The sequence below is a fragment of the Eutrigla gurnardus genome (assembly GCF_963514095.1).
Source record: "Eutrigla gurnardus genome assembly, chromosome: 16".
Lineage (NCBI taxonomy): Eukaryota > Metazoa > Chordata > Actinopteri > Perciformes > Triglidae > Eutrigla > Eutrigla gurnardus.
The window spans coordinates 14,047,283-14,059,448 of record NC_139927.1 but is presented as its reverse complement, the minus strand read 5'-3'; the positions used below and the strand labels follow the sequence as shown (position 1 = coordinate 14,059,448).

Sequence of the window (12,166 nt, the reverse complement as noted above, 5' to 3'; positions counted from 1 at the left end):
TGACAGTTTCCAAACAGAACAGGTGATGAACTGGAAGCTATAACCCTATAAACACAGTGGTTAATTAACCTTTACCACACTTTGACTATCTAGCTACAACTGAAAGGGAGAATTATTCAACATATAGGAACGTCTTGATATCTGAAAGAGGAAGGGGCTTTTAAGGAAATGGTGGAGAAATATGCAACTCACTCAAAAAATATGCAACTCATTGGTTGCACGAGAGGAAATATTAAGCAAAGTCAGACATATCCTGTGACTAACCAAAAACCTTTTTTAAAAAACAGCCAATGTACCTTCCAATCTCACAACAAAACATACAGCACATAGCAACGAAGATTGCCAACATGCAAGCGTACTTCCCTTTCTCATGTAAATCTGGCACAAATAGAGGGAAACCCCAACCAGTGTCATGTTTGCGTTGCAGGATCAATGCAATGTTCAACACAAGTGACGCACACACTCGGAGAATAAAAACACTGCCAAGAGAAAATTGTACACAAAGGATCTCTGATTTTTCACATTGCAGCACGGACTGGGACATTATTTCATCTAATATTAAAAGTTGGATTCCTTCTTTCAAGCGGTGTGAAGATGTGGACGTTGAGTCTTCAGGTGGTTGTCATCTCTGTCTTCTTACAGGTAGGTAAACATGCAACATAACAGAAATGGCAATTAAATTGACATTGTAGTCATACCAAAACTCTGGAAATAGAAATGAGCAAAAATGAATAAACAAAACTTTTTGAGCAGTTTAGGGGAAAAAAATTCAGGGGAAATACACTGGAGAATATTATTTCTTAAATAGCTTTTTAATACATATTAAGGTTGCATACAAAAAGACAAAATTACATCAGAAATGAAAGATGATATCATGATAAATTTTACTGTTTTGGATAACAGACCCTGTCAACAATATGCTGCAGGCAGATGTGATTAGTCTTCCATTTGAAAGGGTAACTTGAGAGCTCTGAAGATGATAAAAGGACAAAAAAATAAATCTGTAATTAAATGTAAGCGTTAAGTGTTCAGTGATGATAAATACATTTTAAAAAGTAACTTACATTTGTTTAAATATCCTCTTTCAGGTGCCGGGGTGTTTCCCATCATGCATCATTATGGGCTCTGTGGCCAACTGTGGCTCCCAGAACCTCCGCTGGGTTCCCCATCTCCCGCCCCACATCACCCACCTGTACCTGGGGATGAACCACATCGGTGAGATCAACTCCACCTCCCTGTCGGGCCTGGAGGAGCTGCAGGAGCTGGACCTTGGACGACAGCATGTGAATCTTGTGATCAGGAACAACGCCTTCAACGGGCAAAGGCGCCTGAGGAAGCTGGTGCTCGGCTACAATGTGGACCTTCAGCTGGAGCTGCAGGCTTTTGAGGGACTGTCTGGTTTGCAGAATCTCCACCTGGACTACTGTTCACTCCAAGAGTCCATACTGAAGGAGAACTATCTGGAGCCGCTGTCCTCCTTAGAGACTCTTGACCTCTTTGGGAACAAGATAAAGAGACTCCAGCCCTCAATGTTCTTTGCAAACATGACTAATTTGAAAGAACTGAATCTCAAGCTGAACAAAATCAACAAAATATGTGAGTCTGATCTCGTTGGTTTTCAGGGAAAGCGCTTCAAGGTCTTGAACTTGGACTCTGTTCACCTTGCGGCCATGTTTGCTGAAGGTTTTGACTGGCAGGAATGTGGGAATCCTTTCAGAGGAATGTCCTTTGAGACGCTCGACCTCTCTTACAACGGGTGGAGTGTAGGTAAATGCAAGCAGTTTTTCAACGCCATTAAAGGGACTGAGATCTCTCATCTCAAACTGTCAGGACACATGGGTCAAGGATTTTCATTCAACAATCTCCCTGATCCAGACCACGGCACGTTTGAAGGCCTGAACAACAGTTCAGTGCGCACTTTGGATCTGTCTCACAACAGGATATTTGCATTGCGACAGGGGGTATTTAGTCCGCTGAAAGAAGTCGCAATCATTGACGTTTCCCGAAACAGAGTGAATCAGATACACAGAGATGCCTTTGCAGGTCTTCAGGGACATTTAAAAATGCTCAACCTGTCACACAACCTGCTCGGGGAAATCCATTCTTACACTTTTGCTTCTCTGACAAGCATGCAAGTGTTAGACTTGTCTTACAATCACATCGGTGCTCTGGGTTACGGCTCATTCAGTGGACTTCCCAAATTAAAAGCGTTGTATGTAACAGGGAATTCGTTGCGAGACCTCGGCTTCCCCGCATCTCTCCCGAATTTAGATTATCTCCTGTTGAATGACAATAAGCTGACGTCTTCTTCGGTGAGCGCTCTCACACGCTTCGCTGCGAATGTTATGCATCTGAACATTCAGGACAACGGCTTGACGAACCTGGGGGATGTGTCCATGTTTTTGACTAAACTGAAACGCCTCCAGCATCTCGCCTATGGAGGAAACAAACTCAGATGGTGCACTCTAGGTGGACGAATCTCATCAACTGGTTCAGCAAATGTCCGAATTCTGGATCTTCACAGCAGCTCCCTGCAGACTATCTGGTCTCAGGGGAGATGCCTGAATCTGTTTGACAATCTCGGACATGTGATCGGCCTCAAATTGAGCTTCAACGCGCTACAGTCTCTTCCTCAGGGCCTTTTCAAGGGCCTTACCTCAGTAGTGGAGATGGATCTCTCGTCCAACAGCTTGACCTATCTCCAGCCTGATATATTCCCCGAAAGTCTCAAAGTGCTCACCCTTTCCGACAACTTCATAGCCTCCCCCGACCCCGCTGCTTTTCGATCTCTCAGCTTCCTCGACCTGAACATGAACCGATTTCACTGCGATTCAAACCTGAAGGGCTTCCTGACTTGGCTGAACAAGACCAACGTGACTTTCCTGAGTCCTGTTGCTGAGCTCACATGTGAATTTCCTTCTGGTTTCTATGGCGTTCCTCTGGTGGAGTTCTCTGCTCGGACCACACAGCAGTAAAACAGTAACTAAAAGTCAACAAATATGTTGGTCCATTCAGGGTGACACTTAGAAAAATGTCAGGAATTAAACACAAGTGCCATTTAATATTGATTTGTTGAATCTCATCTGAATTTGTAATTTGTGTCATCTCTGAAAAACATGTTTTAATACATTTCCAGGTAATGTAATAAAATGAAAATAAAATGAAAATGGTAATTTCCACATTTTAATTAAGTGAAATGATTAATGATATGAATGTATTAATGACTATGTATTTTTAACAGATATAATAATAAAATCAATTAACGATGTAATTTTGATGTCATCAGTTTCCTTTGCACCTTTGAGTAATCACTGAATTGTATTTGCATATTTCTATGTGAGCATCAGACATTCAAATCAAATAAAAATATTCAGAATTCACAGGGTTTAATAAAGACTCAATAAGGTTTGGTTTTGTACCAGTGGAGGAAGAAGTGTTCTGATCTTTTACTACAGTTGAGCCTATTCAATCATTTAGAGAAAAGCATTGCATCAAAATGTACTTAAAGTACCAAAAGTAAAAGTACTAATTATGCAGGATCATTAAAAAAGTATTATATAAATGCATCAAATTATTGATGAATTGATGTAGAGCTAATTTTCACTACTTAATATCCTCCTGGTTTAAAGACACAAGATGGGTACATGATCTGTCTGAATTTTGTAGGTCTGACTTTTATCATTCCAACTGTACCAGCAGACACAGATTCATGCATAATTTAGCATGTAAAGTCTGTATTGAATTTATAGTGGCAGACGAGCAACAGAGGCTGCATAATGAGGATGTTCCCTCCTCCTACAGCAGAGGGCAGCCTCAGCCCAGTTCAGTGCTTTTCAACTTTTCAACTGAACTGCTTCAACACCAACCAGGCTTTTAGCCTCTGATCATTTAGAGTGAAGAAAACATGGAAATGTGAATTCATAAAAATGGAATAAGCGTAAAAGTATCCACTATAAACAGATCCGTGTGGAGGGGAGTTACTGTAAATAGGGAATGAGGAGATTTCTTTTTAAATATTCAAGGCAGGATACTGTGGTTAGTTCCATTATTTCCTTACTGTACTGGTAATTAATTTGATGTCTAATGATGTTTATCATCTAATGTTAACTTGAAGTGTGACTAAATAAAAAAATGTGTCCTAATAAAGCAGCTCTCTGCTCATTAAATATTAAATGGAGAGAGGCAGGAGGGCGAAGAAGAGTGAGTAAGAAGAAGAGAAGCTCTGTTATGCCTGTAAGTCAACTGCTGTGTGTGTGTGTGTGTGTGTGTGTGTGTGTGTGTGTGTGTGTGTGTGTGTGTGTGTGTGTGTGTGTGTGTGTGTGTTGTGTGCATGTCTCACCAATGAGTCACAGCCTGATTATATGATATGCATGTGTGTGTGTGAATGCTCATTAATCACAGAATTGAGTGTGTGCATTTGAAACCTGTAATATGACTCATCTGTTACTGCGGGTGTCAGACTAACCTGAACACTCGCTGACTGAGTATATTTATATTTAATATATCTAATCAGACTATTTTGAATCAATCCACATTCACAGACTGAGGATTGAGCAGCAAATCTTCCAATCGTTGTCGAGACAGTTCACTCAAAACTACAAACGTCAACCTCATGGTGGCAGGAGAGAGAAGTCTGACTGCCAGTGTATGAAAATGAGTGGCAATCCAGCCAACAGCTGTTGAGATATTTAAGTGGTGGAAAAACGCCTTCTTGCATCCATGATGCTGGCGTGGCGAAATTCAAATCACTCAATAATGAAAAGAATCCTATTCGCTGTATTTATTTCATTTAGTGTAATAATGCTCTTTTTTGTAGGTATTAAAGTCATTTGATCTGTAATTTCCTATATATATGTATTGTTTTCAGCATTTATTGATTGTGTATATGTTACATGTAATCTGGACCAAAGGAAGAACATCTTCTGCTAAAATGAAGTGAACAGGGATCCTGCTAAATCAAAATAAAATGAAATGATATTACTCCTGAGGGTGATCTCTCTCACACACGAAGCATGAAACATATATTTTACAATATATATAATATAATATATATTAAGCTAAGCTATTAAGCTATTTAAGCATGATTGATCTGATCCTGTGATGTCTTTATTTTATTTTTTTATTTTTTTGTCAGCCAGATATGAGCTCAGCTCGACTGGCCCACCATGTTACATACATACACATAGATACACAACCCCCCTCTCCATCCCGCATCCCAACACCCTTCACTGGCAGGTTACCATGGAAACAGGCTCACTATCCACCGTCTCCGCAGTGACTTCCTGATTGTCTTTGGATTCCTGCATCTGTCCGTCCCTCCCCCCCCGACTCTTCCATCGACATCCCTCCTCCCCCTCCCCCACAGCCCCCCCACACACACACACACATACAATATTTTACAACCCTGACACAGACGGGAACCGCACACGAATGATTAAACAGACTGCTATGACAAAATAGTCTTAAATCAGCAAAACTATGAGGCAACATTGACGGGAAAACAGCTGGTAAAAGCTGGTTTGTTTTCTGAATAATTTCAGAAAATCACCTTCTATCGCCTTCTTCCCGAAAATTAAGATAATGATTCATGAACATTTTGAAGCAGATGCTGCATTACTCACGCAGCGGATAAAGAGCAGATACAAATCTCAAGCAGCTGTTCTCAGTATCATCAATGTTTCTATTTCTAGCTTGAAATATATTGATGAACAGCACCCTGAAATGTGGCCCGACAGAGCCTCAAATAAATGTACGATGTCTTCTTCCATCCAATCAACTCACAGTTAAATACTTCAATTTTTAGTGAATGTTTAACTTCGTTTCCATGGTTTTGAACCTCCATTAGACGCCTCTTTTTTGGGTCAGTATACCGAAACCAATGACTAAACACATAAAATCCTCAGTCTGTAAATCCTCATCTGTAAACTGCCGAGGTTAACACATTTAAAATGCACTGAAAACAACTTGTGACTGCAGTTTGCACTGCACATTTTAAAACCCCTCTCTCTCATTTCGTTTACATTACTGATCATTTTTAGTAGGCAAATCAAAATGTCAAACATCTTCTGGCTTTAGCCTCTCAAATATGAGGATTTGCGGCTTTTCCCTGTTATATATACCAAAAATCTTTAGGTTTTGGACTGTTGATCGGACAAAACAAGCAATTTGGTCAACTTAACATATTCCTTGATTTGTATTGTTAGTAAATTCATTCATATTTGCATTCCAATAATGAGCAAAATGCAATAAATGTTGCATAGCTGCAGCACTGACAATCACATTTCTGACACAGATCAATGGTATGTGGTCGTGTTTGGGTCACACAAAGAGGGACAACGTCATGGATCAAAAAGAAAAAGATCTCCAGCTCACTGGTGACACTGTTGTGTCTCAACACTGATGAAGGACTGCTCTGTAGTCTTTTACATCTATCAGGGGGGGATTCAGCTGCAACAGGATATATGGCATCAATAATACAGTAGACGGCCTGACCCCCACTGTCGGCTCTTAACCTCGAGCAGATAAAGGGCCCCTTACTGACTGCTGTCTGAACAACTCAGGTGCACTTCAACTTCAACAGTCCACCTTTGAGCAGGTGTGTTTCACCATATATGGACAGTATATCAGATACCTGCTGTAATGTGTGCCCAACCTGAAGGGTTAAAGCAGCTGTGGGAATCAAGCACTTCGTCTTCTTCATCATCGTACAACTTTGACTGATATCAGATGAATGAATGATGGAAACATTTTATTAAACTGCAGGGAGTTTTTTTTATATAAATGGTTTTAAGCATCATTATCTTTTCTTTCTTGATTGTTTAACAGTCGTTGAGCTTGTTCAAGAAAACTTACGATAGAGGAAAATAAGTGTGACACTGTGTGATGAAGGTCATCATTCAAGATCCAGAGCACCTCATCTGACCAACAACAGCACGAATCATATGTTTAATCAATATGTTCTTCTCTTTATTCATTTGTTATCTAACCGTCTCCACTTTTACAACAGAAAACAGACCAAACTTCCCCGAAAAATCCCTCCAAATACATGAAATATGTACACTGGTATCTTACAGGGGATTCAAGCAGTTTGTGAACTTACAGATCTGTATCGATCACAGATAGATAGACACACAAACAGGCAGTCATACAGCCCTGTACACACACACACACACACACACACACACACACTGCAGCCAGTTGTTTTAAAAGGATGATCCGAGGCTCATGCAAAGGAAAAAGAGGTTCTGGTGGGTCTTTACATCCATATGACAGCAAAGAGTTGTGTTTTACAGAGTTTCTGAGGTTTATCAGGTCATTTAGTTTCCTGTCCTGAAGATCACTTCCTAATGATTTCGTTAGGTTACACTTTATTACCTCTCAGGACTCAGCACAGGTTGAGGTGTGTGTTTCTGTCCCGGCTGGAGTCTTTTAGAGGAGGATCTCTGGTCGAAAGAAGAAGAGAAAAAGAAGGAAGAGGAAGTGGAGGAATAAAATAAATAACCCTCTTTAAAATCCGCTTTGCGGCAGCTTTACTGCGCCGTCATAGGTGTGGCAGTGTGACACGCTGCCAAAGAGACGTTAGAGGAGGAGGAAGGGATGGATTTGGGGGTCTGACACCTGCGAAAAAAACAAAAACAAGAAATTAAAACTCAATATATGGATATTATATAATCGCTGCCTTTACATACGATTTAGACACAGGTTGATAAGATTATCCAGGAACACTGGGATCACAAACTGTGAGATAAACCATCAGATTAGGACTAGAGAGGGTGTGGCTAATCCTGAATAATCTCATTAAGAGATGCATTGACTCTAAACCATTTACACCAGTCAAATACAGGCCAGTAAAAGCAGGTTTTTCCACACACACAAAGTCTTACATTGAATAAATGGATACTACGAATCATAATGGATTCATTTAACTTTTAAAAAACTGTTTAAATGAATATTGATATTTGAGAGTAAAAAAATAGCTGTTTATTGCTGTTTTTTTCTAGTTATACTTATCTTATCTTCATACCCAAACACTTGTTTTTTGGCAAAAATCTCTCAAATGTGGTTATTAAAGAGCTGTGTTGAAGATATGCAATGATACATTTTTACTACAACATCAAACACTTAATTAAAACAGACAAATACTACAAACTTAATATTTCATGTGCTACATTTTCTCCTTTCTACTAAGTCAATGCTGGAAGATGACATCAGGACAACATCTTCAGGGGGTTCAGGCTCACCAGGAGCGGGACTTGCGGACGCTTCGGCCCTTGGTGGGCGAGTTGTCCAGAGAGTGGCTTTGGTTGGACTCCGCTGAGCCATCCAGCGGGGCGGAATTTGGAGGAGTCATGTCGAGCTCCAGAAACATGATGTTCTCAGCCTGCACACACACACACACACACACACACACACACACACACACACACACACACACACAGATAAGGTCAATTTATTAAGACGACACTTATTCAATTCTACCATGCTCTCTAGTGAAGTTTCATTCATACTGTCTCTTACACAACATCACACCAGTCTTGGCTCCATTCAACTGCAGCAAATCTTTTCCAGGATTAATTCTAATTTTAATCGCATACATGGCTCTGCTAGCGTCCGCACCAGACTATCAGAGTGATCTTTTTAATCCCTTCTGTTCAGGTAAAATATTAAGGGGGATCAAGCTTTTTCTGTACTGGCTCCTCGGCTCACCTCCCTCATCTTAAAATCCCGTTTTTTTCTACATTTGTTGAATTAATTTGTTGTATAATAATGCTTATGTTTCATGTTTCACTTTCATTCTCTCACAAATCAGTTTGTTTTTCTTTAGTAAAAAAAAACACTCAATTATTAACAAAATTAAAACAGGTTTAATCCCCGTTTTTGTTCGCGTAACAATAATATTTCTTTAAATAGAGAAATAGTGGATGAATTAGCAATATTCCATTGAAAGTACCCTCTTTGTTCCCTAAATAAATAAAAATGTAATATATTTTAGCCCTTCAAGCCTACAGAAAAATGTTCATACTCGAAAGCTAGATTTTAATTAATTAATTCAAAACACACACACACACACACCTACCCTGTATCTGGAGTGAGCTCCCATCGCTATGGCAACCCTGGCGTACTGGCTGATTGGTCGTTTGTAACCGACTGCAGATGCCGGCCTTTTCTTCATCTGTGAGGATTTACTGAATAGAGGGAGAGGTGGAGCGATCAGTGAGAAATCAATGTTCAAAAAGGGCAAAATACATCTTCGTGAAAAGCTACAAAAGAAATATGATCCATATTTCTCTCCAGCTGTGAAGGACACCACAACGACGCTTTGAAAGTGGCACTTTTGCTTTAATAGCAGTGATAAATGACAGGAAAGAAATAAGAGAAGAAGAGCATTTGACACAGAGAGCAGGAAGGTTAAAGGTCGTGATCCATGACCAATTTTTAACCATTATTTTCATCTGATGAGCCAGATGGGAATAACATCCCAACATCTAAAACCCACGCTGACCTTTCAGCAGGAACAAGAGGCTGGAACTTCCACTGATCTTCCTCGGGGTCAAAGGTCAGTCTGTTCATGATCTTATTCTTCTCCTCTGGAGGGATGAAGTTCTCGATGATCAGATACCTGCAAGAGCAGAACAAATCTTTTTTCTCTATTTTGTCTGGGACTATTTTTAAGGTATTCTGAGGTACATTCCAAGCCTCATAGGATATAATCAAGATCAATCAAGTTGATATATATCAGATAACAACACACACAGAGGAAGAGGGACTTCATTATCTGTACACGTCACTCCACTACATCGTTACATAGCAAATAGTTGTTTTCCTGGTCTATTAAAGCTCTGAATGTCGTATATTGCTCCTTTGATGTTAATAATTCCACCTTTCAAGATCAGCAAGATTTCTTTAAGACTTCATGTTTAGTACAAGATGGACAGAAACACTGCATGGCATGCATCATCTGTTAACAATCTGGCAATGCAACGTCATCCAGCACGGACCTATAGTGGCCGATTAACTACGTGCTATTCTTGGTAGATCACATATTGCAACTGTTTCCCTAGAAATCGTCACGATTAAAAATAAAATAGTCAAATCTTGTCTCATAGTATTTATTTATGTATTTCATGTATCTGTTAATCAAACATTATACCTGAAAAAACATGGCCCCACCACCAAAACTATCCCACTAGCATGTGATGCTCATTGGTCCAAGACAAATATCAAAAATATTAAGAAGCATGATATTCTCCTCTCCACTTTACTTGTGTGTTTTGTATCTAAAACGTTGTAAATGGCGTTGGAAGTTTAACAAACAATTCCACTAGTGAAACAAATGAGAAATAAATACACAATTTCGTTGGTACTACATGTATGTATGCAAATGATATAATCTTTTCCAAAAAAAAAAAAAGTCATGTTGAACCATTATATGAACATCTATCGGTCAGGATCTCTCAATGGTTGGACTAATGGCATCTCCATAAATCTGTGTGTCCGACTCACTTGAACTTGAGCTCTCTGGTGAGCTCATTCTGAGTTTGTTCCAGCTCCTGTCGGCTCCTCACGTGCTCGTCGTTCACGTCCTGGATCTCGGCTTTGATGCACTGAAGCTTGGCGTACAACTAGGAGGAGAGAGAGAGAGACAGACAAACGGAGAGGGTGAGGAGGAGAGATGTCGCCGAGTGCAGCGTAGTCGCTGATAGAACTGTAGCTTGGTTGCCCGTAGCAACAGCACAGGAGGCACTGGTGTCTGGAGAAAAAGGGCATCCAATAGGAGCGCGGCAGCCCTCCCTCTCTGCGGCTCATTCCTCTCGCTTTCCTGCTGCCTTTCACACCGTTCATGCTTTGACTGCACAGGCTTTAAACAAGCAGGCTAATCCTGACTGGAGTTAGTGGGAAAGATGACACCGCCGTTCATGTTGCATTTTTTCATCTTTAGGGAGAATCTCATCAGTGAGAAGCAAGCCGGTCACAAACACAAGCTTCTTTTTTAACAAAAAAACAATAAAAATGAATTTGTTGTTAAGAATAGCTTAAAATTGGAATATTTAAAAATAATAATAATAATACAGAAGTGTGGCCCAAGGAAAACATTCCAATGCATAAGGGCATGATCAGATAAATACCTCTGATGGATAAAAACACATCTTCCTTGCATTCAGTCTTTTCCTCCTCTGAAAACGTGAGTGCAACTGTTGTATTTAAAGCATACTATGTCCAGCAGTATTCATTATTCAAATTGCAAAACATTTATTCACAAGTATAGTGAGTCCAAAAAAGTCTTCCCTTCTGTTTGTGGATCTAAACGGACCCCTTTGGACAAATTTAATCCAATGCCCTTCATGAGCACCTGGATTAAAGCATCGTCTCTCCTCTTCTGGGATACCAGGACGGCAACGAGAAGAAGCCAAGCTCAGGTCTGTGTGTCGGGTTGGAGAGTGTGTGTGTACGTGTGTGTCGGGTTGGAGAGTGTGTGTGTACGTGTGTGTCGGGTTGGAGAGTGTGTGTGTACGTGTGTGTCGGGTTCAGGAAGTGAAGCCAACGCCTCGCTAAAATGGCTACCGAAGCAGGTAGCTACTAAGATGACTTCAACACTTAAACCTTGAATTATTGAAGCTAACTTTGTTAACAGCCTCACACCAGAAGCCAGATGGAGTCAGATCCTGTAAGGTTGCTACTTCTCATCGTCCTCCTCATTCTGTTCCTCGGAGCGATGGCACCATGCAGCGAGAGAAGGCTACATGGCACGGGCCAGGGCACCAGGAGAGCAAAGATCAACACAGCATCATTAATCACATCGCCATCCACATACACACACAGACGGGCTGTTTGGGGTTAGTCCTGCTGGCCGTGCAACGGACTGGGAAGCGCAGAGAGCAGGGAGGGGGGGCGGAGGGGGTGACGAGGTCCGGAGTGTTGTTTAAGGGTTTGCGCTGAGAGGGATTTAGTGACAGACCCTGAGCAATTGGACAAGGAAGGGGAAACAGACTGAGAAGGTTAGCAAGAGAAGCGTGAAGGGGCCCAAGACAGAAAGTGATGACAGGGGAGTGACGGAGGGAGGGCAAAGCTCCGGCGAAGGGGGCGGCAGGACAAACCTTGAGGTACTGAGATTTAAGCGTGTGTCCGAATGGCGCATGTGTCCGAGGCAGGGGGGGGTCATTTGGAT

At 40.9% G+C, this 12,166-nt stretch overlaps 2 protein-coding genes across 2 annotated transcripts in view; one reads left to right on the top strand and one right to left on the bottom strand.

Annotated features, from left to right (window-relative positions):
• Positions 1-491: 491 nt before the first annotated feature.
• LOC311026974 (toll-like receptor 5) lies at positions 492-3,393 on the top strand. Its single transcript, XM_084030705.1, has 2 exons — positions 492-642; positions 1,089-3,393. Exons 1-2 carry the CDS (start codon positions 595-597, stop codon positions 2,973-2,975), a joined length of 1,935 nt encoding a protein of 644 aa, XP_083886831.1. The 5' UTR covers positions 492-594; the 3' UTR covers positions 2,976-3,393.
• A 3,489-nt stretch (positions 3,394-6,882) lies between these two features.
• Positions 6,883-12,166, bottom strand: part of kif3ca (kinesin family member 3Ca) — a 17,883-nt gene continuing 12,599 nt past the window's right edge. Inside the window, exons 4-8 of the mRNA XM_084030335.1 lie at positions 10,504-10,622; positions 9,503-9,619; positions 9,077-9,185; positions 8,241-8,380; positions 6,883-7,617 (exon numbers count right to left, since the gene is read on the bottom strand). Of these exons, the coding sequence (XP_083886461.1) occupies positions 7,530-7,617; positions 8,241-8,380; positions 9,077-9,185; positions 9,503-9,619; positions 10,504-10,622 (573 nt within the window). The 3' untranslated portion in view covers positions 6,883-7,529. The remainder of the gene's footprint in view (positions 7,618-8,240; positions 8,381-9,076; positions 9,186-9,502; positions 9,620-10,503; positions 10,623-12,166) is intronic.